General features: G+C 37.5%; 3 protein-coding genes across 4 annotated transcripts in view; 1 reads left to right on the forward strand and 2 right to left on the reverse strand.

Moving 5' to 3' along the window:
- The window catches only part of LOC131996676 (carboxypeptidase B), a 37,366-nt gene extending 22,368 nt beyond the window's left edge, over positions 1–14,998 (reverse strand). Inside the window, exon 1 of the mRNA XM_059366343.1 lies at positions 14,907–14,998. Within this exon, the coding sequence (XP_059222326.1) occupies positions 14,907–14,998 (92 nt within the window). The remainder of the gene's footprint in view (positions 1–14,906) is intronic.
- LOC106085895 (bromodomain-containing protein DDB_G0270170) overlaps positions 1–27,633 on the forward strand; it is a 252,082-nt gene that overhangs the window by 137,247 nt on the left and 87,202 nt on the right. The gene's annotated exons all lie outside the window — the stretch shown is intronic.
- Positions 18,220–27,633, reverse strand: part of LOC106085894 (titin homolog) — a 34,472-nt gene continuing 25,058 nt past the window's right edge. Inside the window, exons 3-5 of the mRNA XM_013250348.2 lie at positions 19,201–19,342; positions 18,613–19,138; positions 18,220–18,526 (exon numbers count right to left, since the gene is read on the reverse strand). Coding sequence (XP_013105802.2) covers positions 18,242–18,526; positions 18,613–19,138; positions 19,201–19,342 — 953 coding nt within the window. The 3' untranslated portion in view covers positions 18,220–18,241. The remainder of the gene's footprint in view (positions 18,527–18,612; positions 19,139–19,200; positions 19,343–27,633) is intronic.

Below are 27,633 nucleotides of genomic sequence, written 5' to 3' on the forward strand. Positions count from 1 at the left end.
TGGAAATGAAATTTTATATTAGAAAAAAATTCGTTTAAATGTGGGAAAATTTGTAGAAAAATATTGCTGAAAATTTTCTTTGAAATTTTTATTGAGATTTTGTCTTTAGAGAGAAAAGGGGTGTGAAGTTAAAGTTATTTTGAACCAGGAATGGGTGAGAATGAAACACAAAATTAAAATTAATATATCTCAGCGATTTTTTGGGCGAATTTTGGAAAATTTGACAATCCAAAGCAAGCTTCCAGCGTAAACTGTGTCGAAAGAACCCGTTACAGTTGGTCTCACTTCTATAGCTTCATTTGTACAGCTGTGAATTGACTTACAATTTTGACAAAATATTTGAAAGGCGTTTTTCGGGCATTTCTAGAAAAGATTAAATCCTAAAAGTGGCTTTCAAAAGAATGCCCTAAGGTAGCAGAATTCCTTAAATTAAATTTTTTTTCTGAATTCGTTATAGAAATCGATATATTTTGTTTTTAAGGATGGTCATACGAACCGCAGTTTGGACATAACGTTACACTTTAAAAAGGCTATTTGCAAATAAATGTTTCTGAAAGTATTTTGAAGCTAATGCCATGTAGATCAAGGCTTTTGAGGTCATGGGTCCGGACGCAACATTTTTAAACACCTAATGGTCTTTCCTGGGTTAAGATTTGTTCTCTTCTACCAAAGGCCTTTCAATTTAGTCCTTGTTTTAGCTGTATCGGCCCATACGTTCGATTGGGGGTTTTTGGGGGACAGATGGCCTCCATTACCGTATATTTTGCAAACCTCGGCGCTACCGTGTCGTCTAAGACGCTAAAAGCCTAGATTCTAATCCTGGCGAGAATATCAGCCGGGTTGGTAGTTGGTGCTTGGATTACCAGTGCAGGGGTCATGGGTTCGATTCCCGCCAGAAGCCTTGGTCTGTCACTACTGTGGTATCACAATGGACTTAAAATTGTCTAAGTGAGTCTGTAAAGGACTGCCACTCTTACCTAACCTAAGCTATCCCCCCAGAGGGCGTTTCCCCGAAATTCTTGACTTCTAATTTATACAACAAATTCTTGTTTTTAGTATATTTTAAACAGATTTTTATACCCTTAACCGTAGGATGAGGGTATACTAATTTCGTCATTTTGTTTGAAACTCCTCCAAATATTCGTCTAAGACTCCATAAAGTGAATATAATCTTGATCGTCATGACATTTTAAGCCGATCTTGTCATGTCGGTCCGTCCGTCCGTCTGTCTGTCGAAAGCACGCTAACTTTCGAAAGAGTAAAGCTAGGCGCCTGAAATTACTAAATAATTGAGTATTATTCAAAATGGAACAAAAATATATGCGGGAGCTATATCTAAATCTGAACTGATTTCTATTAAATTCAATGGCAATACCGGATGTATTTAATAAGGGAATCCTTTGTGCCAATTTAAGTGTGAATCGGTTAACAAATGACCAAACTATTGCAATAACACTTGTCCAAATCGGAGGAACATATATATGGGAGGTACATCTAAGTCTGAACAGATTTCTATGAAATTCACCAATAATATCGAGACATTAAGTCTCGAGAATGCAAAGATTCGTTAGAATAGGTTTACAAATGAAGATATAATTGCAATTTTAGTCAAATCGGACGAACATATATATGAGAGCTTTATCTGAATCTGAACCAATAATGTCGAGACTTATAAGAAAATCCCTCGTGCAAAATTTCGTGAGAATAGGTTTACAAATTGTCCAAAATGGACGAACATATATATGGGAGCTATATCCAAATCTGAAGCGATTTTTTCCAATTTCAAAAGAGGTCGTCTCAGGGCCAAATTTGAAGACAAGTTAATATGGACTGACGGACAGACAGACGGACATAGCTAAATCGAACCAGAAAGTGATTCAGAATCGATCGGTGTAACTATCAATGCGTCTATCTTTCTTCCTTCTGGGTGTAACAAACAAATTCACTAAGTTATAATACCCTGTACCACAGTAGTTGTGTAGGGTGTAAATATGTCATTGATAGCGGCCTGTTCGGCCTGTCCGAATCTTATATACCCTCCACCATGGATAAAAGTAAAGAATTGCTATGCTATTGGAGCTTTATCAAGTTGTAATCCGAATAGGACCATAATTGAATTGAATGTTGAAGACCATAAAAGAAGTCATCGTGTAAAATTTCAGCCAATTCGAATAAGTATTGCACCCTTAGGGGCTTAAGAAATAAAATAGGGCGATCGGTTTATATGGGAGCTGTATCAGGCTAAAGAGAGATTCAGACCATATTTGACACTTATGTTGAAGGACTTAGGAGAAGTCGTTGTACAAAATTTCAGCCAAATCCAATAATAATTACGCCCTCTAGAGGTTCAAGAAGTCATGATCCCAGTTCGGTTTATATTGGGTTATCCAAAAAGTAATTGCGGATTTTCATATAGTCCGTGTTGACAAATTTTTTCACAGCTTGTGACTCTGTAATTGCATTCTTTCTTTTGTCAGTTATCAGCTGTTACTTTTAGCTTGCTTTAGAAAAAAGTATAAAAAAATATATTCATTTAAAGTTCATTCTAAGTTTTATTAAAAATGCATTTACTTTCTTTTAAAAAAATCCGCAATTACTTTTTGGGCAACCCAAACTATTGCTACATCAGGTTATGTACCGATTCCAACCACACTTAGCGCAGTTGTTGCCAGTCATAACGAAACACGTGATGCCAAATTTCCGCCAAATCAGGTAGGAATTGCGCCTTCTAGAGGCTCAAGAAGTCAAGACCCCAGCATGGTTTTTATGACAGCTATAACGAAATACGTGATGCCAAATTTCCGCCAAATCAGGTAGGAATTGCGCCTTCTAGAGGCTCAAGAAGTCAAGACCCCAGCATGGTTTTTATGACAGCTATATCAGGTTATGAAACGATTTGAACCATACTTAGCACAGTAGCTGGAAAGCATAACAAAGCACCTCATGCAAAATTTCAGCCAAGTCGGATAGAAATTGCGCCCTCTTGAGGCTCAAAAAGTCAAGATCCAAGATTGGTTTAAATGGCAGCTATATCAAAACATAGACCGATATGGTGAATTTACAATCCCAACCGACCTACACTAATAAGAAGTATTTGTGCAAACTTTCAAGCGGCTTGCTTTAATCCTTCTAACGTTAGCGTGCTTTCGAAAGGCAGACGGACGGACATGGCTAGATCGACTTAAAATGTCATGACGATCAAGAATACGTATACATACTTTATGGGGTCTTAGACGAATATTTCGAGAAGTTACAAACAGAATGAAGAAATTAGTATACCTCCATCCTATGGTAGAGTGTATAAAAATTAAAATTCGAATATGCCCGAGGATAGAATTTTTTTTCCAAGAGCTTACGAAATTATTTTTTCCATTTCTTATCATTATTCCACACATCCCACTTTTAGAACCATTAATTTTTTAATATTAACGTCTTATTCCTTTATTTCATTTCAGGTACGTACAATATTTGCCTTTAACATAAAATCAGTGAGTATATGCCTAAATCGAATGGCGTTTTCAGATTTATTTACACACTTATTGACACACTTATTAAGTTTTAAGAATTCTATTGACTTGGGCAATTTTTTTTGTTTAAAAATCAATTACTAAATTAGCTTTTGTTACCCTAAATCACCACTGTGGTAAAATTGCAAATTTTGCCTATGAACATTCCGCTAAGGAATAGGGTCAAATTTCTCACATATCAATGAATGCAGTCCGGTTAGCTCAATGATAAGGATTCTCCTTTTTATAGCCGAGTCCGAACGGCGTGCCGAACATGCGACACCTCTTTGGAGAGAAGAGTGAAAACCACCAATGACATTTTTTTCTGATGTTCTCGCCAGTATTCGAACCCAAGCGTTCCGCGTCATAGGCGGACATGCTTACCTCTGCGCTACGGTGGCTTAATCATCACTATTTCAATAGGTATTCGAGATTAAAGTCTGACTAGGTTCTATCTATCAGAAGCAAAAGGTAGACTCGGTGGTGTAGGGTACTATACAGTCGGCTCCGCCCGATTTTTGCCTTTCCTTACTAGTTTTCTTCAGGTTTCTATACGTGTAGGTCTTGTACGTTTTTTTTGATGAATCATGTAGCAAACAAAAGTTTGTTGAACTCATTTCATTCAATCTTCTTTAAAGTCGTACTCCATCTCTTCAAGCGTCAAATGTGACATTTTCGAAGAAATTAAGTTGTTTAAGCAAACCGTGAATACATTAAAAACACCAATGGTCGTATAAAATTTATGTAATGTCTATAATATATGCAGGAATGTGTGATATTGGATAATAACTGACCATTTATATACCCCCACAATAAGAGGAAGTGGGTATATCATCTTTTATTTGGCTCACAATTTATAATTCAATAATTTTTTTCTAAAGATAAAATTTTAAGGAAATTTTTCTCTAAAATCAAAGATTTAATAAAAATTTCCATAAACAAAATTTTTATTAAATTTTTTCTAAAAAAAATTTTTTTGCATTACGATAAAATTTTCTCTAAAGAATTTTTCTCTTAAAAAACAAATCATAAAATTTTCTTAAAAAAAAACTATGAAATTTGCTGTAAAGAAAATATTTCTATCAAAATGTCTCTGAAAAAATAATTTAAAAAAATGTTCACTAAAGAAAAAAATTTCTTTAAAATTCTCTAAGGATAAACATTCTATGAAATTTTCTCTAAAGAAAACATTTCTATGAATTTTTCAATAACAATTGTTGTTGGGAAATTGTTTCTGAGCCAAAAATTCTTTGGGCGATAAGAAGTTTCGACTCCTTTAAGTCGCCAGGCCCCGATGATGTATCACCGGTTGAATTACAAGCAGTGTCTGATAGACTGGTTCCCTGGCTTAAGGAGATATACTCTGCTTTTATCAGAATGTCATATATACCTGTGGGATGGAGGGACACGAAGGTAATTTTCATTCCGAAAGCAGGAAAACCCTACCACACGAAGGCGAACGATTTTCGTCGCATTAGTCTATTATCTTTTATGCTGAAGACTCTTGAGAGGTTGTTAGGGTTCAGACCTCGTGTCATGCATTGGGTATATACTGCAGTTGTCAGACCTATAGTGCTTTATGGTGTTGTGGTCTGGTGGACGGCGCTTCAAAAGTCCACCTACTGCTCAATACAAAACCGGATCCAAAGGATGGCTTGTTTGTGCATCACAGCCGTCCTGAAATTGACACCATCTGAAGCACTAAATTTAATGTTAAGGCAAAGATCTCTGGATATCGCCTGTCGCGGCAACAGCATGCATATAGTAAAGTCAAATCCACTGAAACAGCCCTTAACGACCTAGTCGACTATATAGAGGATTCTCTCGCTGTCAAAGAATATACAATATTAGCATTTCTAGAGATTGAAGTTGCTTTCAATAATGTAAAAGCGACGTCAATCATGAAGCAGTTGGAGTTTCTAGGCATCAACTCTACCGTAAGAAAGTTTGTTAATGACTTACTAACTAAAAGGTGCATTACGGCAAGCATGGAATCTGTGGATCTAAAAAGATGGGTCAGCAGAGGAACACCTCAAAGAGGTGTACTGTCTCCTCTACTTTGGAATATAGCCATTAACAATATATTATTGTTTCTGGAAGAAAGGCGCGTAAAAGTGGTCGCGTATGCTGATGACGTGACAATTGCGGTTAGGGGAAAGTTTCCCAGCACTCTCAGAGATATACTTCAGGAAGATCTACGTGCAACAGCAAAGTGGGCTACCGAAAGTGGTCTGGGTATAAATCCGTGCAAGACAGAATTAGTTCTTTTCAGCAGAAGATACAAGTTACCTACAGTGGAACCTGTCTCCCTGGGTGGAGAGAATGTTCCATTTACAGAAAGAGCAAAATACCTGGGTGTTTTGCTGGTCAGGAAATTTGACTTCAAATTCAAAATTCTGCAAAGGGCAATAAGGCCAACTCTTGCCCTATATAACTAAAAGAAGGCCATTGGCAAAAGTTGGGGGTTTAGACCGCGCGTCACGCGTATATACTGCAGTTGTCAGACCTATAAGGCTAATGATGTAGTGGTCCGGTGAATGACGCTTCAAAAGTCCAGTTACTGTTAAATAGTCAACCGGATCCAAAGGATGGCTTGTTTGTGCATCACAGACGCACTGACGACGACACCATTTGATGGACTGAATTTAATGCTATATTTTATGCCTCTGGACATTGTGGCTACCCAAATTGCAGCGACCACTGCCGTGAGGTTAAGGGAGCTTTCTCATTGGTCATGTTGCGGACACGGACACTGTGTTATACTTGATACAATATCCGATGTTCCAGGCAGTGTGAATTACACCCTTCCTGAGCCGCTTTCCCTGGTAACAGAAGTTACACAGACTTCTATACGGATGGTTCCAAACTAAACGACCAGGTGGGCTATGGGATGTACTCTAAAGATCTAGAACTAGCCATATCGAAAAGGTTATCCGACCACTGCAGTATGTATCAAGCAGAGATCCTTGCAATTAAGGAAGTGGTGGAATGTCTAAGATATAATGTCTTTACGACGATTAGCATAAATAACTTCTCAGACAGCCAGGTACTGCCACTTAAACCTCACCTAACCTAACCTTCTCTAAAGAAAAAATTGCTATTCCTATAAAATTATCTCTGAAGAAAAAATTTCTAAAAATTTTCTCTACAAAAATTTCTATGAAATTTTCTCTAAAGAAAAAATTTCTATGAAATTTTCTCTAAAGAAAAAATTTCTATGAAATTTTCTCTAAAAAAAAAAAAAATCTATGAAATTTTCTCTAAAGAAACTATTTCTATGAAATTTTCTCTAAGAAAAATTTCTATGAAATTTTCTCTGAAGAAAAATTTCTATGAAATTTTCTCTACAGAAAAAATTTCTATGCAATTTTCTCTATAGAAAAAATGTCTATAAAATTTTCTCTAAAGAAAAAATTTCTAAGAATTTTTCTCTAAAGAGAAAATTTCTATGAAATTTTTTCGGAAGAAACAATTTTTTTTTGTTAACAAACAAAAATTGTATAAATTAAATGTAACAGGCAAAAACTTGAAAAATGAAGGAACAATTCCTATGAAATTTTCTCTAAAGGAAAAACTATGAAATTTTCTTTAGGAAAAAATTCCTGTGAAATTTCCCCCAAGCAAAAATTTCTAATGAAAAAATTTCTGTGAAATTTTCTATAAAGACAAAATTTTTATACAATTTTCTCTAAAGAAACAATTTCTTTGGATTTTTTATAAAGAAGAAACTTGTATGAAATGTTCTCTAAAGAAAGACAATTATTTTGACGAAAAAAATATTATTCAATATAGTTTTGCTTTATAATGTTCCTTCATATCTTAACTATGTAAACAAATCATACAATTAGCATATTGAAGCAATCATGCTCGAATAAATGGCCAACAATTCTCATGAACAGTAACCACGAAAAACCTTCTGATAAAAAAAACTTTATCTATTTGTTAAGTTGTACATCAAAAACACACATTAGTCGCTTAAGGCAACCAAAGCGAATGGTACCAATTGGTGGGTGATGAAACAATTGATGGTACTCCAATGCTCAACTTCAAAAACTAGCATGGTAATAAGATGTGTACTTTACGATAATGGCATTACTTGTTATAACAATTTTTTCTGTTTATTTGGCCCTGAATATTCAATAGCTACAGCACTTGTCTAGGGGAGTAGGGGGTAAGTCATGTATGGGCTGCATGACTAACATCGAACAGCCGCATAATCGTAACCGTTGAAAACTTTATCGAAACTAAAACGTAGAAATCCGTTTCTCAATGTATTCTCTAATTCCTTTGCGTCAACAAGCGTGCCTTATGTTTTCAGTACATAAATGATTTCCTAAATCTTTGTAATGACTAAACCCCAAAAGGTATTGCTGTCAGTGTGTGTGTGTGTGTTTGTCTTGGTTGCTTTTCTTCTATAACCAATGAAAATGAGTTTCTTTTTATTTTTCTTTTCCTTCATTTGTTCGTGAGTTGGTTCAGTCCGTTCGAATTCCCCTCATGTAAAATTGTAAAAATAAAATGTAATAAAGTAGCTACACAAAAAAGTTCAAGGTCACATTTCTGGTTTCTTCCTTCCGTTCTTTTGTGTCACATCATCAATATTCCTGTGTATTGGGGTGGAACCGACATATAATTCATGTGGTGAATATAATCTTAAATGAAAGCCTTGAATACATAAGGTATTGGTTCCTTTAATAGAAATATTGAAAATCGTATATTGGGGTGGTTTGAATATTTTAATAGAAGTTTTGTCTTTAGAGAGAATTTCAAATATTTTTATCATAATTTAAACAAAAATGTGTTAAAATTTGCTTTAATTCCTAGAAATTGTGTATTAATTATTGAAAAATGTTGTGTAATTTCTAAGAAACTTTGCTTAATCTCTAATGGACTCTTTTTCAAGCGGAAATTTTATAAAAAAGTGCTTCTTGGTGAAAATTGCACGGACTTTTGTCGTTAGAAAAAAATTTCATGCATATCTTGTCTTTAGAGAAAATTTTATAGAAATTTTACTTTAAGAGATAATTTTGAAGAAATTTTTCTTAATTGCTAAGAAATATTTTCTTAATTTCTAAGATATTTTAATTTAGAAATTGTGTCTTTAGAGAACATTGCATATGAACTTTGTCTTGAGAGAAAATTAAGTACAACTTTTCTCTAGAGAAAAATTTTGTAGAAATTTTGTCTTGGGTGAAAAATGCGTGGAAATTTTGTCTTTAGTGCGTAGAATTTTTGTCTGCGTAGAAGTTTTGTCTTTAGTGAAAATTTCATACAATTTTTGTCTTTGGAGAAAATTTCATAGAAATTTTAAATTAACAATATCATGAAAAGTTTGTCTTTGTAGAAAGTTTCATAGGCATTTTGATCTAGAAATTTTGTACTACGAGAAAATTTTCAAGAAATTTTGTTGATATGAATTTGTGACTATATTTCTTAGAAATTTTTACTAATCTTTAGGAAATTGTGTCGTAATTTGTAAGAAATTTTGTCTGTGGAGAAATTTTGATTGAAACTTTGTCTTTAAAAATAGTTTCATAGAATTTCAACCATGATTGCGGAGTCTACCCCACGACTCCGACCTCGGGTCGGGGTCAAGGTATTCAGCCGGAGTCGGAGAGCGATTCAAAGTCGAGGCAGGCGTTCTTAACTCCGAACTAAACATCGACTCTGGTTCAAAAGCCGTACTCTGACTTGACTCCGGCCTCAAAAATTCGACTCATGTCGACTCCGCAGCTCTGATTTTAGCACGATTTCTCTCTTTGCAAGTACCTAATGTAAGATATTACAGGCTGATTTTTTAGCTATTATCTTTTTGACAAACCCTGGTTTAAACAGCTCACGCACGTTTCGTGTTTTGTTTCACCTCAAACTTTTTCAGTTCGGTCTATGATTTAACCATGAATCGTCTTACTTGCAAATTTGCCCATACATATTCCACTAATGAACTGGACAAACTTCTCGCATATCACTGAGTGCTGTCTGATTAAAATTTTAAGCTGAATGATAGGGGGCCTCCTTTTTATAGCCGATTCCAAACTGCGTGCCGCTATGCAAAACCTCTTCAGGGAGAAGTTTTAACATGCCATAGCAACTCACAAATGTCGCCAGCATTAGGAGGGTATAACCACCGATGAGAATTTTTTCTGATATTCTCGGCAGGATTCGAACCCAGGCGTTCTGCATCATAGGCGGACATGCTGACCTCTGCTCTACGGTGGCCTCCAAACGCTTGCAAATTATTTAATTTTTTTATCAAAATGCGTGCTCTGTTAAGAAAATTAATCGAGCGCTTCTTCCATTGAGCGACGAAGTTCATTTTTGGCTCAATGGGTACGTTGATAAGCAGAATTGTCGATTTTGGAGTGAAGTATTGCAAGAGCTACCAATGCTTCCAGAGAAAATCACAGTTTTGTGTGGTTTATGGGCTGGTGGCATCATTGGACCATACTTCTTCAAAGATGATGCGCATTGTAAAGTAACTGTGAATGGTGTGAGATGATATCCAACATTTTTTTTTTCCCCCAAAATGCAAGAGCTTGACTTGCATGACATATGGTTTCAACAAGATGGTGTCACATGCCACACAACACGTGTAACAATTGGCTTATTGAGAAGCGAGTGAACATATTATTTCACGTTCGGGAACGGTAAATTGGCCGCGTAGATCGTGCGACACAATGGAACACAACATTGAAGTATTTTTTCGTGAGATACCGGCCGAAATGTTGGAAAGAGTATGCCAAAATTGGTCTAAGCAGATGGACGATTTGAGGCGCAGTCAGGGTCAACATTTGCATTAAAAAAAACCTTCAAACATTAAATTATGTGCCCCTTAATCCAAATAAAGATTTCATGCATTTTTCTGAATTTTATGTGGAAATACTTTCCTATAACTCTTGAAAAATCACCGTTTATAATTTTTAGTAGGTCCCTCCGTCCGTTGAAATCACGACAACGGTCGATTGCATAAAGCTAGCCGGTCGAAATTTTGCACCGTTACTTCTTATTGATGTCGGCCGTTGGGGATTGCAAATGGGCCATATCGGTTCAGATTTGGACATAACCCCGATGTAAACCGATCCCCAATTTTGATTTTTAGAGACCTTAAAAACCTCAATTTCCATCTGATTTGGCACAAGGACTTATGTTATAACTTCCGATATCCGTGCCCAGTATGATCCGAATTGGTTTATAAACTGATAAGACCGCCATATAAACCGAATCCCGGATTTGACTTCTTGAGTCCCTATAAGCCTCAATTTATATCTAATTTGGCTGAATTTTCTTTCAAAGACTTCTACTATCACTTTTAACATCCGTGCCAAGTATGATCCGAATCGGTGAATAAACTGATATAGCCCCCATATAAACCGATTACCGGCTTTGTCTTCTTGAGCCCCTAGAAGCCTCAATTTTCATCTAATTTGGCTGAAATTTGATAGAAGGACTTCTGATATGTCTTCCAACATACATGTCAAGTATGATCCAAATCGGTCTATAAACTGTTATAGCCCCCATATAAAGCGATTCCCGGATTTGTCTTCTTGAGCCCCTTGAAGCCTCAATTGTTATCCAAGTTAGCTGAAATTTGGTAAAAAGACTTCTGATATGACATCGAACATATATGCCAAGTACGGTCCAAATCGGTCTATAAACGGATATAGCCCCCATATAAACCTATTCCCTGATTTGTCTTTTCGAACCCCTAGGAACTTTAATTTTCATTTGATTTGCTGAAAATTCTATTCTGACTTCCAACATCCATGACAAGTATGATCCGAATCGGTCTATTTACTGATATAGCCCCCATATAAACCGATCCGTGGATTTGACTTGAACTCCTACAAGCCTCAATCAATACCCGATTTGATTACTTATGAAATAATTCAAATACAAACTGGATTAATAGGACAATTTTTAGCGAAGTCCATGATGGTGGGTACCCAAGATTCCAAAACGGCTGAATATAGCACTTTTTAACTTTTTTATTTCATTGTTATCCTTAGATTTTCTTCTATATATCCCCACCACTTGCAGTACACCCTTTTACATAAAGCCTATATTTTGCCACCTAAAATCACTTAAGCTTCAAAAATCTCTGCTTTGAAAAGGCTAAAGAATTGGGAAAAGAAAGGAAAGTAAGAACACCATAAACTTTAATGCCATCCATCCATTCCACCATCAAGGCTGGGAGGGAAGGTTGTATATTCAACTTTACACTCATGATTCTTTGATGCTGTGTCCGCTGTGGCTGTAGTAAAGTTGTCATAGAAAAGTGCTACAACGAACATAGATTTAATATTAATTTTGTATACCCTCCACCATAGGATGAGGGTATACTCACTTCGTCATTTCGTTAGTAACACATCGAAGTATTGGTCTAAGACCACATAAAGTATATCAATTCTTCATCGCAATGACATTTTTTTGGTCGATTTAGCCATGACCATCTGTGGGTCTTTGGAAAGCACGCTAACTTTTGAAGGAGTACAGCTAGGCGCTTGAAATTTTGCACAAACACTTCCCATTAGAGAACATCGGTTGCGATAGCTCTCATATAAACCGATCTCTCGAATTTACCTCTTGAGCCTCTAGAGATGGCAGTTCTTATCCAATTTGGATGAAAGTTTTTACTATGACGTTTGCTATGACATTTAACAGATGTGCCAAGTTTGGTTCGAATTGGTCCAAAACCTGATATACAATAGCTCCCATATAAACCGATCTCCAAATTTTACTTCCTGAACCTCTAAAGGGCGCAATTCTTATTCGATTTTGATTCGAATTGGTCCGAAACCTGTTATAGCTCCCATATAAACCGATCTCCAAATTATACTTCCTGAGCCTCTAGAGGGCGCAATTCGTATCCGATTTTGATAAAGTTATGTACAATGACCTCCACCATAGGGGCCAAGTATAAACTGAATCACTCTGAAACCTGATATAGCTTCCATATAAACAGATCTCCCGATTGCACTTCTTGAGCCGCTAGATGGCGCAATTCTTGACTGATTAAGCTGAAATTTTGCAAAACGTATTTTCCTATGATTTTCAACATACGTGCCAAATATGGTCTGAATCGGTCCATAACCCTATATAGCTCCCATATAAACCAATCTTCCGGCTATATTTCATGATTTCCCGATTTAAGTTCTTGACTATAGGCCGCATTTTTTTTTTTGGATTTGACTGAGATTTTGCACTATGGTCTCCAACATCCAAACTAAGTATGGCATGAATGGGTCCATAACTTGATATAGCTTCAACTGTTATACCGTTTTCCTTTTTTTGCCTGTGAAGAGATACCGGGCAAAGGACTTTACAAATGCGATTCAAGGTGGATGGTATATAAGATTCGGTCCGACCGAACTTAGCACGCTTTTACTTGTTTTCTTCTTGTTCAACTGTTGTTCCAATCTTGTTTTTGTTCTTCTTGTTCTTTCATTGCAAACAACATGTTAAATTAAGTTGCCTTACAACTGCGCTTTCATTTTCAAGCCAAAAAACAAACGAACCACCACATCCTTGGGCAAGCATTGAATATTTCAAGATTCAAGTTAAACATTTGAAAACAAAATTAAAGAAATAAGAAGAACAAGTGCAAAGATGGACGGATGGATGGATGTAATGAGCGGATGTCCTGAAAGTGGAAGGACGCATTAAAGAAACAGAGCTTTTAAGAACTCTTCTTAGGTGATTATAGTTTTTTTATCTTTTGTCCGTTTGTGTTCGCATGAATAAAGAAATTAATTTCGATTATATTAAGGGAATTTAATTATGTACTTCTTAGAGAAGACATGAAGGAGATATTAACGTTAAATAAGTTTTCCTGGATGTTCCATTTAGGTTTCCTGGATGTACCATTTAGTAAGTACTAATTAAATTTCGTATGACGAGTCCAAACAGCGTGCCGTGTAGCGACACCTCTTGGTAGAAAAGTTTTAACATAGCAGAATACCTTAAAAATGTAAACAAGATTAATTAGGGGATCAACACCGCTGAAATGTATTTTGTTATGTTCACCCCGGGATTTGAACCCAGGAGTTGGGCGTCATAGACGGACATGCTAACCTCTGCTCCACGATGGCCTACATTTAGATACTTAAGTAATTAAATCAAAACTTTTTGGCTGTAGTGCAATTCGTTCTCCGTTCTCACACGGCATATTTCTTATCTTTTTTTCAGTTCTATTCCACATTGTGCCGCGTGCACCACCTGCGACAAGGTTCATGGAGGTTTTGTTGTGAGTCTAATCCATCGATCTGTACATTAGGGACCTGGCTGTGAGAACATTGTATAAACTACTGCAGCTAGGTTTTCTTAGTGGGCTGTCTTGAAGACGTATTCGTACATTAGGTAGTGCCGAGAAGGACCTTCAGACGGATTTTCAAATGGCAAAAGTTTTAGTTGATAGAAAATTGAATTTACAGGTGCCTCATTATGCTTAAACTTAAATCGAACTGCACTCATTGATATGCGAGAAGTTTGCCCCTGTTCCTTAATGGAATTTTCATGGGCAAAATTTGCAATTTTCTACTGTAAAAGAGTGACAGAAAGGATGGATAAGATTTGCAGACAATAATATATTTACTACTGGATCGAAAAAGAAGAACGTTGTCGGTTATGGTATTCACATTGTCGTCTCTCTTCGAATCTGCCATGAGTGCAGCATTTCCCAGGTCCAATGGTAAGTGTTGCGTTTTAGTTATGGAAACCAACCACGAATTTCGAGTATAACGCAGATACCTACCATCATGACCCAAACCTGCGAGCTCTACGGATGAATAAATGCGTCTGACAAGGTCCCCCTACATGAGTACCAATTTTATTCTACGTATTTCGACGTCTTCACCTTCTTGGTTAGAAGCGGAGCACTACCTTAAACTCCTTTCTTTCTATTGGTCACGATACCCTCCTATGAAATGTAAAAACTTCTCCCCCAAAAGGTGTTGCACGCCTTTCGGACTGGACTATAAATAGGAGGGCCCTTATCATTGAGCTTAAAGCATGCATTGGAGAGCACTCATGTATGAGCAGCTTGCCCCTGTTCCTTAAAGGAATTTTCATGGGCTAATTTTCTTTTGGAATCATTTCCGCAGACGCCAGACATTCTGCCGCATCGTTTCAAGCTCACTGATCCACCACCTGACCTTACTCAGTTTAGCTTTTCGACGTCCACCTAAGAGCATATCATTCACCGTGCTCATCCAGTCGTCTATCTGAAGTCATCTAAAGACAATGCTGATGCTGTCTCCCTAATACTTTCCGCACAAAGGTCTCAGTTCAGGTTTCGATCTCTTCTGCACCAAGGCCGCTTTTAGTAACTCGAGTCCGTCGATGCCTGCAAGTGACCATAATTGCAATTGAATTATGGTCACTTGTACCCCATTCGTCACAAACCTCTCATCTATGCTAGAAGGCAGTAAATGCCGACCCATTTGCAGCCGTACGTCAACATCACAAACGCCTGAAGGCCCATCAAAGGTATACATCACGCTCGGCATGTTCAACATGTCGACATAATTCAAAGTCAATCACTCGCTGAGTAATATGGCCCGATTAAGAATATAACAGGATGTTCGGTAGAAGTGGGGAGTTAGCACCAGATGAAATCCTAGATATATACGGCGATTATGAGAACAGTGCTGACATACACTGGTATGGTGGAAGGCTGTGGGGGAGAGTACTTGGACCAAGGAACAAGGAAAGGCACACAGACTAAACTGCGTCAGGATCACAGGGGTGTTAAGATTCACACTGCAAGATTACAATCTGTTGAGGGATATATTCGAGGCTATGCCCCTAAGGAAGCGCATAAAGTGAGGGAATTTAGGAGAAGGAGGATATGGCCACGGCTCCATTATGGAGGCCAAGAATGCAGATGGTAGGCTGAGTCTCCAAGACCGATCCGGAGGAAGTTGTACCTGCTTCGCTTTCCCTGGAGGCTGATGCTGGGTTTGAGTTGGATGAGACCTTGGTCTTCACTGACGGCTCCAAAATGGCGTCAGGGACGGGACTGGGGGCTTACTTGAAGACACTCAACATCGATATGGCAGTTAGAATGCCGGATGAGTGAACGATCTTTCAGGCAGAGGTTTGCCGCAAAGGAAATCCTGAGGATGGACCTGCCACCTTCGAAACTTAGGATATATGTGGACAGTATGTCGGCCTTCAAGTCCTTGAATTCAAGGACGAGGAGGTCGAAGTGCGTGTCGGAGTGTTTGAAGGCTCTGGCTCATGTGTGTTGTGTTGGCCTGGGTTCCGGGACACGTTGGTGTCTTGGTACTGAGTAGGCGGACGAGTATGCCAGTAGGAAATCCTCCATGACAGGCAGGCCAATGACCGGTCTTGCATACGAGCCTTTTATCGAACTGAACATAGTAGAGGAGATGGCCAGTGCCGAGTTGGTGATAAGGTGGGAGTCTGTGGCTGAATGTCGGATTACCAGGACATTCTGACCATCTGTTGACCGGAAGAAGACGAGGGAGCTGCTAGCCCTCGATAAGGGGTCACTGAGTACGATTACAGGAATCATAACTGGACACTCTGCGATAGGCTTTATGACCGTGCTCATGGGAGTCCCTCATTTATATTTATCACCATGATTTTTTTTTTCTTTTTCTTGCTAGGGTATCACAATGGCCCGAACTGGGCTCGAATGAACGCACCTTTCGCGGCGGGCTACACATTCAAACTTAACTTAAACGTAGAATATAATCTGCATGGATGTCTAGTACCCCTCATCCTACCTAATTTCATTAACTCGAATGAGTAATGGGAAAAGCTTTTAGGGGCTCGAGGCCTTAAATCTTCGGATCAGTCTATATGGGGCTATGTCAAGAAATAATCCAATATTACCAATCTTTGACCTATATCTTTTATGGGCGCAAGAACTTAAATCGACGGATCGGTCTATATCAAGATCTAGTATAACCAATCTTTGAGCCTTGTCTGACCATGGCTGTATGTGTTCTTTTTTAAAGACTACGAAAATTCCAACCAACGAACGGACGAACATTCTCAGATAATATTATAATTTTGCGACGACCCAGAATATATGTAAAAACCTAATGCATTTCGATCCCAATTTTGCCCATGAACATTCCACTTAAGTACAGGGGCAAACTTCTCACATATCAATGAGTGCAGTCTGATTCAAGCTTAAGCTCAATGATAAGGGGCCTCCTTTTTATAGCCGAGTCCGAACGGCGTGCCGCAGTGTAACACCTCTTTGGAGAGAAGTCTTACATGGCATAGAACCTCACAAATGTCAGCAGTATTAAAAGGGGAAAACCACCGCTGAAAATTTTTTTTAATTTTCTCGCCAGGGTTTGAATCCAGGCGTTCAGCGTCATAGGCGGACATGCTAACCTCTGCGCTACGCTCTTCTTTGCTTTACTTTAATTGGCTATGACACAACATTTGTCCTATTGGCCGAACGTAGAATAGCGTTCCAAGCGCCTTGATTTTCTGCGCTTATTTTATAATCTCTGATATCACATTTCAATGTGTCTCCCACCACTTGATCTTTCGATCGAGTTTTTGGTCGTCCCGGTTTGAGTGCACCACCGTGATTGCCTTCAAAAGACTTCTTTGCTGGGACTTCTTCATCCATTCTGACAACATGACCTAGCCAACGGCACCGTTGCATATTTGTAACTATTTTAACGTTGTCGTACATCTAGTGATTCATACGACACCCATATTCTCCATTAACGTAAACTGGTCCATATATATAACGAAGAATCTTTTTCTCAAACACTCCAAGTACTGGCTCGTATATTTTCACATGTACCCATGCCACAATTGCGATTCTCATGGCCAAGCAAATGCTGGGCTATTTTCAAAAACCTTATCGAAAAAGTTTTGTTGGCGTCTAGAGCTATGGTAAGCTGACTGCTACTCGCAAGTAGTAGCCCAGTACTCATATACCTAAGAAAGGTTTCTAAGTCAGTGCCAAACCTACAATAGATGCTAATTAAAAATATCTTTCCACACCGCCCTTCTGCACAAATGCAGACTCCCCTATGGCTATAGCTAAACACCTTACAGTCCGCGTCGTTTCCATCCGCAATTATCGCAGAGTCACCTCGCTGTCAGTAAAGACTCCCATTTGGCTGAAATTTTAAATTTCGAACAGTCGTGACAAATACTTTCCATATTGGACCATAACTTGATTTAGCACCGATCTTTTTTGAAAATGCCGTTCAATGAACTTATCAAATTCAATCTTTGGAGAAAGTATATTAGATTCGAATGGCCGAACTTTACAAGCTAAACAAGTCATAGATTTTTATTTTTCAAGATTTTTATTATGGTCCGCATTTTTTATGCAATTATTTTTTTAATATACAACTAATTTCAATAAATAAATAAATTCAATAAATAAGTATAAATTATTCTTCGTGTTCTTGTTTTGTTTTCAATAAATTACTTAAATTAGAATTACTTGCTAAATGCGTTTTGTTTCTTGTTCAATAAATAGTTTAATTTAAAAAAAAAATAATAAATAAATATTAATTATATGTCCTTGATTTTTTCTTCAATAAATTAAATAAATAAATTAACTAAATGCTCAATAAATAATTTATACTACATTTTCTTTTTGTTTGTGTAAAATTACTTAAAGATTCATACTTTGTATAAATCTTGGCACTAAAAAATTACTAGACCGTATTTGTGATAGCAGCCAGTCGGAAAAGACTTACTTACTCTCTTTCCTTTAAGAACAGCATTCAGTGATGAGATTTGGCCTTAAGTTTACGCCGACGAGCATTTTTGCCCATGGTTATGGCACGAGCGACAGTCTCCACAAAGGTGTAACCATCTTTGCCATTGGGTTCAATGTGAGAGGCAGGCAGGACAAAACCAAAGCGACCAGTATCACCCATTTCAATGGTATAGGAATATTTAATTTCGGCAAAGCCCTTGGCCCAATCGTCCGAGCCACCAGCAGCTGGATATAAGGTATTGGCTGAGGAGCCTACAGTGTACTTAACACCACTTCTGCGGGTAATGGTCTAGAAAATTCGCAAAGGAAAAATAAAAACAAAATTTATTATTCGTTTTTGGTTGTTATGTCCCATATGCCACTATCACTACTTACCGTTCCTGCTTGCCTTGCCACCAAATCCAAATCAGCCATATCCTTGGTAATATGATAATCATAACCCCAAGGATAGAGGATATACTGACCATAACTGTGGAATGTCAAATAGGCTTTGAAGGTATTCCTGGGGAAATTGCTAATGTATTTCGAAATGTAGAATGTCTCAGGTTCAGAGAAGGCTTTGCTGCCGCGATATGTCTGGGCGCAAGGATTGGCCGAGGTGCCTTTACCACCCCATTTGTAGCCGAAATTGCGGTTCAAATCCACACCAGGACAGGCACGACCATGTGACCTCATATTTTTGCGCCACAAACGATCAGTGGTATGGGAGTATTCGTAGCCATCAGGATTGGCCACAGCATGAATGTACCAGTTAATGCTACGCATATGATTGGGCAAATCATCCCAACCTTCAACCAATTGATTGGCTATATAGGTAACCACAGCGGGACTAATCCATTCACGGGCATGCATGCCACCATCAATCCAAATGCCAGCGTTGGTGGGGTTGCCATTGGAGATTCTTAAAAAGAAGGAATAGAGAATTTACTTAAACTCCTTTGAAGGTATTTTATTAACACTTACTTTAAAATCTTCAAAGGTCTCTTTTGCACTGAATAGCCTATAGTCTCCACTGAGCAGATATCGGGATAAGTTTTAGCCAAATAATCAAAGAAACCATGAATATCCTCCAAACGATGGTAGGCTTGCCATGTCAAACGATGACCTGTAATGAAAAAGGAAAGAAATAAGGTTAGATTTAGCAAGAAATTGATAATTCTAAAGGTGAAATACAACATCAGCTGTTTTTATTATGTGAAAACAGCTGATTTGCGTATGTCAAGCAATTCAAAGCCATTTGTTTGACCAGACTGTATAACCCGTATTGCCCTGGTGTTGTCATATGGCAACGCAAAAATTTTTAACAGTTTTTAGTCTTTTACTTATAGAATTATAACGGCTTGACATTGTGAAGTTAATTTTGGATGTTTTTGGCAGGTGAGAGGTGTGTAATTAAAATAATTGGTGCTTTGTAATGTTTGGAATAGTCTTTAAATTCCTTAGGAACTTGTTGTAGTTGCTGGTAAATAATGACCCTAAACTTTATCATAAACAATATGTTTTTACTAATGTTAAGTAAAGCGCTTACTAGTTCCCAATAAAATCGTATATTCCTTTACTCATGGTAAGTAAGAATTACTTGTACGACTTAAGAAATTTGAACTAAATATGAGTAAAAGTCATAAACTAGCTTCAATTAAGTAACTAACTAATAGAATTTTGGGTCATGCCATGGCCATGACATTCCAATATAAATGTTTAATGAAATTTCTTTCTGTATAAAAGTCACGACTTAAAACGGCTACACCGGTTTTCTATAAATGTTTAAATACAAATTTGTTTTACAGTTTTTGGGTCAAACTACTGAGAGAACGCCCCAACTAAAGGGACATGTTTACCGATTGGAACAATATGGGTATCACATGAAAGGTATTTGCAAGTAGACTACGAAACTGATTTTAAAAATGATACCTCAATTGTCTAAGGTCAACATTACCAGTTGTAGTCGTCGCTGAATAATGACCCAATATTGTTGTGGTTAGAATGTTTCATAGTACAACCAAAAAAGAAATCTAAAGGTAAGGGGACTTAAAGTGACTATAGTAAAAATTCGAACAAACTCATAGAAATTTATTTAGAAGTTCAATAATATAGTTCAAGCAAATAAAGTCTATATTCATTACTGTTTCCTACAGCTGCGGTAAATCATCATGCTAAAAGATTGTGTGTATGACCACAGTTTCAGCGAAACCTGTAAATATTTTCGGACCATCTAGCGCCGATACCGATTGGAGGTACAATTTTAGGATACGCAATCCCAACATTGAAGATTAGGCGGCGGATGCTGTGTTTAAGGGAAGACCTCGATCTTCGAAGACGTTTATGTCGAATTGGGTGATTGAACCTTTTAAATCTCGTCCTAACACTCAAACTCCTGACGTAAAGCTGACTAAAGTTCCTAGACTTGACGATTTTCCTAAAAAAAAAGTCAGAAGAATTGAACATGAAGGGCTCGTCCTTAGGTAGATTGTCCATCTCGCAAAATTGGAAGTTTTCCCATGAACATACCATTAAGGAACAGGGGATAACTTTTCACATATCAATGAGTGCTGCCTTATTTAAGTTTAAGCTCAATGATAAGGGGCCTCCTTTTTAAAAGCGAATCCGAACGGCGTGCCGCAATCCGACAACTCTTTGTGGAGAAGTTTTTACATGGCGTAGTACTTCACAAATGTCCCCAGCATTAGGAGGGGATATCCACCGGGCGTTCAATGTCATAGTCAGACAAAGGCGTTCAATGTCATAGTCGAACATGCTAACTTTTGCGCTACGGTGGCCTCGCACAAGACCCAATTATGGGGGTACTGAACCAAGTATAGGATATAAAGATCGCAGAAAGTGTAATTGTGCAAAATGTCAGCGAAATTGGATAGGAATTGCGCCTTATGAGGGCTCAAGAGGTATAATCGCGATACTGGCTTATAAAGTAGCTATATCAGGTTTTAGACCGATTCAAACTATTTATGTTTAGCAAGAACGTTGAAGGTCACTATATCATCCTTTGAACAAATTCGGACCATGCTTGGCACATCTGTTGAATGTAGAAGAAAACGTCATAGTACCAAATTTCAGACAAATTTGATAAGAAATCCGCTTTTTAAAGGCTCAAGAAGTATAATCAGGCGCTCGGTTTATTTGGGAGCTATATCAAAATATGGAATAACTGACCTACACTAATAGGAAGTATTTGTGCAAAATTTTAAGCACCTAGCTTTATTGCTTCAAAGGTAAGCGTGCTTTTGACAGACAGACAGACGGACGGACTGAGATACGGACATGGATAGATCGACTAAGAATGTCGTGTGGATCAATAATATATGTACAGGGTGATGTTTTAGATATTATCTTTTTGGCAAAACTGGTTTAAACAGCTTATGCACGTTTCGTGTTTTGTTTCACTGTCAAACATCTTCAGTTTGGTCTATAATTTTACAACGAAAATCGTCTTACAAATGAACAACGCTTGCAAATTATTGAATTTTACTATCAAAATGTGCGCTCTGTTAAGAAAGTCCATCACGAGCTTCTTCCATTGAGCGATGAAGCTCATTTTTGGCTCAGTGGGTACGCAAATAAGCAGAATTGTCGATTTTGGAGTGAAGATCAGCCGGAAGCATTTTAGTGTGATGCGGTTTATGGGCTGGTGGCATCATTGGACCATACTTCTTCAAAGATGATGCGAATCGTAGTGCAACTGTGAATGGTGAGCGCTGCCGTGAGTTGATATTCAACTTTTTTTTGCCCAAAATGCAAGAGCTCTACTTGCATGACATGTGGTTTCAACAAAACGAAGCCACACAGCACGCGTAACAATGGACTTATTTAGAGGCGAGTTCGCTGAACCGTGTATTTCAAATTCGGGACCGGGCAATTGACCGCCTAGATCGTGGGATTGAACGCCTTTAGACTATTTTTTTGTGGGGGTATGTTAAAGCTCTTGTCCATACAGACAAGCCCGCTTCAATTGACGCATTGGAAGACAACGTTGAAGCATATTTCAATGCACTCATTTTTTCATTCACAAAATTCGAATAAATTAAACAAAACTAAATTTTATTTACAATTTAATGCCAAACACATAGGCATTGGCAACTTCCACATATCGCCAAAACACAAAAAATGGGGTTACCCGTTTAACATTTTCGCTTTATTTTTGTATGCGTTTTTCGAGTGAACTTCACACCCTCTTTTTAATTCGCAAGCGGAACAAGGAACGCATATTTATTGCCATCAACCAGTCAATCAAACGCAATCAATGCCTGATTGATTAGTAATTCGTAACGCATTTTTGTGTGTGATGAGTTTGTTTTTTTTACGCAATCACATGGCAACATCAAGTCAAGTGTTGAAAAATGACAGTTCACCAGAAGTAAAAACAAAACATTTGAATTATAAAAAAAATGGTAATGGTATATGCCATTTCAGCATGGAATGCACCACAGGGAAATGTAATGAAAGGAACAATAAGTGAATGAATGGATAAGTGATAATAAATGAGAGATAAAATGATTGAAAGAATTGAGTGACAAGTTGTTAATGAAAAAATCAAAAACAAAAAGTAGGAAATGTTTTACAACAAAAAACGCTAAAAAGGCTTTGGGGTGAATAAACAAAACCCATATCAGAATATAAAGGAATCTTTCAAGAAACTCTAGATAAAAATAGCTTTCTTAAAAATAACTTTTTGTTGCTTTGTTTTTGCTTTAGTCTGCAAACTTTCCCCTACATCTACAAAAACAAAACTTCTATTTCGCTTAAATTTCCTTGAAATTTTGAAACTTTGCAGACCATGACATTGCATGTTATGGATAAATGATTGGCATTTTCGCCAATCTTTGTTTTTGTGTGTTCACTTTCAACTTTTGCTTTTGATATTTTGTTATCAAAAATTTCTGATGTGATGGCGTGAAAAGGGTCTTTATTGTTGAATTGCATGTCATGTCTGCACCATGCCAATGTGGCTGACATGGAAATCACTGGCCAGGCGTTTCCTTATTGACACCTAGCAAACAATGCTACCGCCCTTCCATCCCAAAAACAAATGAAATTCAATACCTCATTCAATCACCTTAATATTGATTCCATTTCAAATTTTGGGTTCTCTAATATCTTGGACTAATAATGATTAAATAATGTAACCAAACAATAAACATGCAACCAATGCCAAAAAATCACAAATTCTTGCTCAAAATTGCTGCAAAACGCGCCAGGGTTTGGGGGTAGGTGGAGAATTTTAAGGCCAAGAGTCAAAAAGTCTCTGGTAGCATATTAAAGCAACACATGAACCTTGGTATTTTCTTGGGGAAATAATTTATGCGAGAACCCCCATGATAATACGTTGAGGTGGTTTGCAAAAATTGTCACTACGTTTTAGCAACACATACACCCATAATTTTAAAATTGGATATAAACTAATAATGTTTTGTGTAAATTCGCTTGAGAAAAGTAAAACGACGGTAGCTTACTTTGAAACCCCTTGGGGGGCCTTAATAAACTCCAAATTTTTAATTATGGCTCAAGCCAAAATTATTTCAAAATATTACAAAGAACAGTCTCTATGGGAATTTCATCAAAAGTGGACGCAAAAATTAGTATTGTTTGGAGGGGCGGCCCCAAGTACTTGGTCCTCATTATTAATATCAGATTGATACTCGTCTATTGACAGCCCACAATTGTGTCCCATATTGTCCCGATCGATCAATGAATGTAACGGATAATGTTAAATGTACTAAGCAATGATGGAGTTTTCTCCAAATCTTTCAAGACCAATATAAACATAGGCAATGATGATTTCCTTCCGCATTTTGATGCTATTTTACCTGAGAGAGGTGACATTCATAATATGAGTTGGTAAATGCCCTATGTTGCAGATGAACTTTTGGATACGCCATTTTAATATCCTGAATTAAACATGGTGGTATTTTCCATGATTTGCGGTATACTCATAAAAATGCGGTCGTAGCAAGTATCCCCATTGCAATTAATGCGGCTCACCACACTGATAAGAGAACGGTCATTTGAATACTCGTGCATTCATTTCCATGCTTCGTGTATCACCGCTTTTAACATCGTCTTTGCCCATGATGTTATGAGTGAAAGTAAGACTCAATTCACTCAAATCAATAATAATTGATTGCGGTGTTTCTTTTACAACTGCGAGCAAGTCCATTTATATATATTATCTATCAATGCGGCCTTAGATCTGGTAAATCCACCAAAGACCAAATCCTGAAAAAGACCCGTTAAGACAAATTCACCCCTATCATCTTTTAGTCGATGATAGTGTGATACCACAGGAACAGAAGAAGGAAGATGCCTTCTAGTTCCGACCGTTGAACCATCCAGATTGCTTTAAAAATCCCAACAACTTGTGAATGTTCACATCCGCTAAATCAGACAGGTTCTCAAAGAAATGAAAATCTAAGTGGAACTCCTTCTGACTGCCAATGCGGGACTCACACACAGAAGATGTTCTATAGTCTCGTCTTTTTCGATGTCCTCAAAGCTGCTGCAAAAGTCGTTACAGTCTGTCAGCAGGCTTCTCAATTAAACATTGACCTATCATGACGAACATAATGACTAAAACGTCTGTTCTAGCCAGAGATCTAGAGTCTAGATTAGGCCACATAGTTTTTGAATGCTCACAGCAACCTCTTTGTGACCGTCTATCATTCGTTGCCCTTCAGGCCTGATCCTGAGAACTTGGCTTTCATGTCGCTAGAGGTATAACCACTGATTCCAGTTCCCCTGGAATGTGTAAGTTAGTTCCTAGCCTCGCAAGTTTGTCCACTTTACAATTCCCTGGGATATCTCTGTGGCCCGGCACCCAGAACAAGTGAATTGCGAACTGTTCAGTTATCTCGTTGAGAGATCTGCGACAGTCGAGGGCGGTTTTTGTGTTCAGAAATAAGTTCTCCAGGGATTTAATGGCTGCCTGGCTGTCTGAGAAGATATTTATGCCAATCGTCGTTATGACATTATATCTTAGCCATTCCACCACAGTGGTCGGGTAACCTTTTCGATATGACCAGTTCTATATCTTTATAGAACACGCAAAGCCCCGCTGGTCATTTAGTTTGGAACCATCCGTATAGAAGTCTATATAGCTTCAATTACGAGCGATATCGTAGTTCCAATCGTTTCTATCAGGAATAGTGGTGCAGTACTTTTTATCAAAAAGCGGCTCAGGCAAGGAGTAATTCACTCTGCCTGAAATATCGAACATTGTATGACCGTAGCCACCACATGACCAAAGAGATAGCTCTCTTAGCTTCACGGCAGTGGTCGCAGCAATTTAGCCACAATGTCCAGTGGCATTGAATGTAGCATTAAATTTAGTGCATCAGATGGTGTATCAAACAAGCCATCCTTTGGATACGGTTTACAATTGAACAATAGGTGAACTTTTGAAGCGCCATCCACCAGACCATAACACTATATAGCATTATAGGTCTGACAATTACAGTATATATCCAGTGCATGACGCGCGGTCTAAACTTTTCTGGGGGATGCTAAGCCCACCTCTCAGAGTATGGGGTATTTGGGTATTTATAATGTTACAGATATCTTGGGTATAAAAACATTTTCCCAATAATATTTAATCATTTCGTATTCTTTGTATAAAACCCTGACCTTATGATCTTATAAAATCGGAATTTAGCAGCTATATAGACCGATCTCCTGACTTAAAGTCTTGAGTCAATAAATTGGGAATTTTTTATCCGATTTCGAAGAAATTTGGCACTGCGAGTTCTGGTAGACCCCTACCCATTTCTGAGAAATGTGGTCCAGATCGGACTATATTTGGATTAGGCTGCCCTATAGACCGACCGTCCGATCTCTCGATACAGGGAGCCATAAAAGATCCATTTATTACCCGAATTCAATGAAATTTGGCACAGTGAGTTCTGGTAGACCTCTGTCTGTTCCTGTCAAATCTGAACCATATTTAGAAATAGCTGCAATATGGACCGATCCTCCGATATAGAGTATTGAGCCAATAAAAGGAGCATTTTTTTATTTTATTTTCCTGATTTCGATAGTATTCCACACAGCTCGTTCTGGAAGACCCCTCCACCTATTTCTTATATATGGTCCATATCGGACCATATTTGGATATAGCTGCCATACAGACCGATATTGCTATATGGAGTATTGAGCCCATAAGAGGAGCATTTTTCATCCGATTTCGATGAAATTTGGCACAATGAGTTTTTACAAACCTCTACATCTTTTTGTTGAATATTGTCCAGATGAAACCATATTTGGATATAGCTGCCATATAGGCCGATCTTCAGATATAGGGTATTGAGCCTATAAAACTCGTATTTTTCATTCGATTTTGATGAAATTTTAAACAGTGCTTTTTGGTACCCTTCTACACCTTTCTATTGAATGTCGTCCAGTTCGGACCATATATGGATATATCTGCCAGACCGATCTGCCGATATTGAGTATTAAGCTCATAAACGGAGCATTTTTCATCCGATTTTGATGAAATTTTAAACAGTGCACTTATAAACCCAGCTTTTGGGTATAAATGGGTAAATTACCCGGGTATTTACCAATTTACTGGGTAAATACATTTTGGTTATTTATTCATTGCCCATATACAATCCCATCCGACTTACACTAATAGAAAGTATTTGTACAATGAAACTTATTTCTTCGAAAGTTAAATCAATTTAAAATGTCAAAACGATCTATAAACTTTGTTGGATCACAGATAAATATTTCGATGTGCTACAAACGGAATGACGAAATTAGTATACCCATCCTATGGTTGAGGGTATGAAAATAAAATTGAGATATCTAACGCTTGTTCTCGCTCCATTAATAATATATTCTGTTTGAAATATTTTGAATTTCAATTGAATTATTCTGAATCTCTCTCTTGAAATGGAATTTCTGGATTTCAAATGGATTACCTTAAATTCAATTGAAATATTCACATGATGTAACTGAATTTCAATGGACATATGCTGAATTTCAAATTTGATTTCAAAATTTTAAATAAAATATCTAAATTTCAATTAATATTTGCTGAGTTTCATATGGAATTTCTTAAATTCAATTGGTATTTTCTGAATTACACTTGGAAAAGGTGTATTTTAATTTATGCCATGAACTTCCTCCTGCTTCTTCACTTTAGCTGTTCTCCCAGTGTATAATTGTCTCTTAACAAACGTCTATCCTTAAAATCCCATGCCAAAAAGGCTCTCCTCTACTTCATTTCCCACTTAATTGTCTTGATATTATGTTTCTTGGCAACTAGTGTTTCAATGTCATGGGCCAAAGTTTAACCCCTTGAAAATAATTTTCAACAAACAATTAACATTGACACTCAAATTTGTGACACCTCAAATGAAATTTAATAGCTGCCACACTCTCTTCCTT

The sequence above is a fragment of the Stomoxys calcitrans genome, chromosome 4, assembly GCF_963082655.1.
Source record: "Stomoxys calcitrans chromosome 4, idStoCalc2.1, whole genome shotgun sequence".
NCBI lineage: Eukaryota > Metazoa > Arthropoda > Insecta > Diptera > Muscidae > Stomoxys > Stomoxys calcitrans.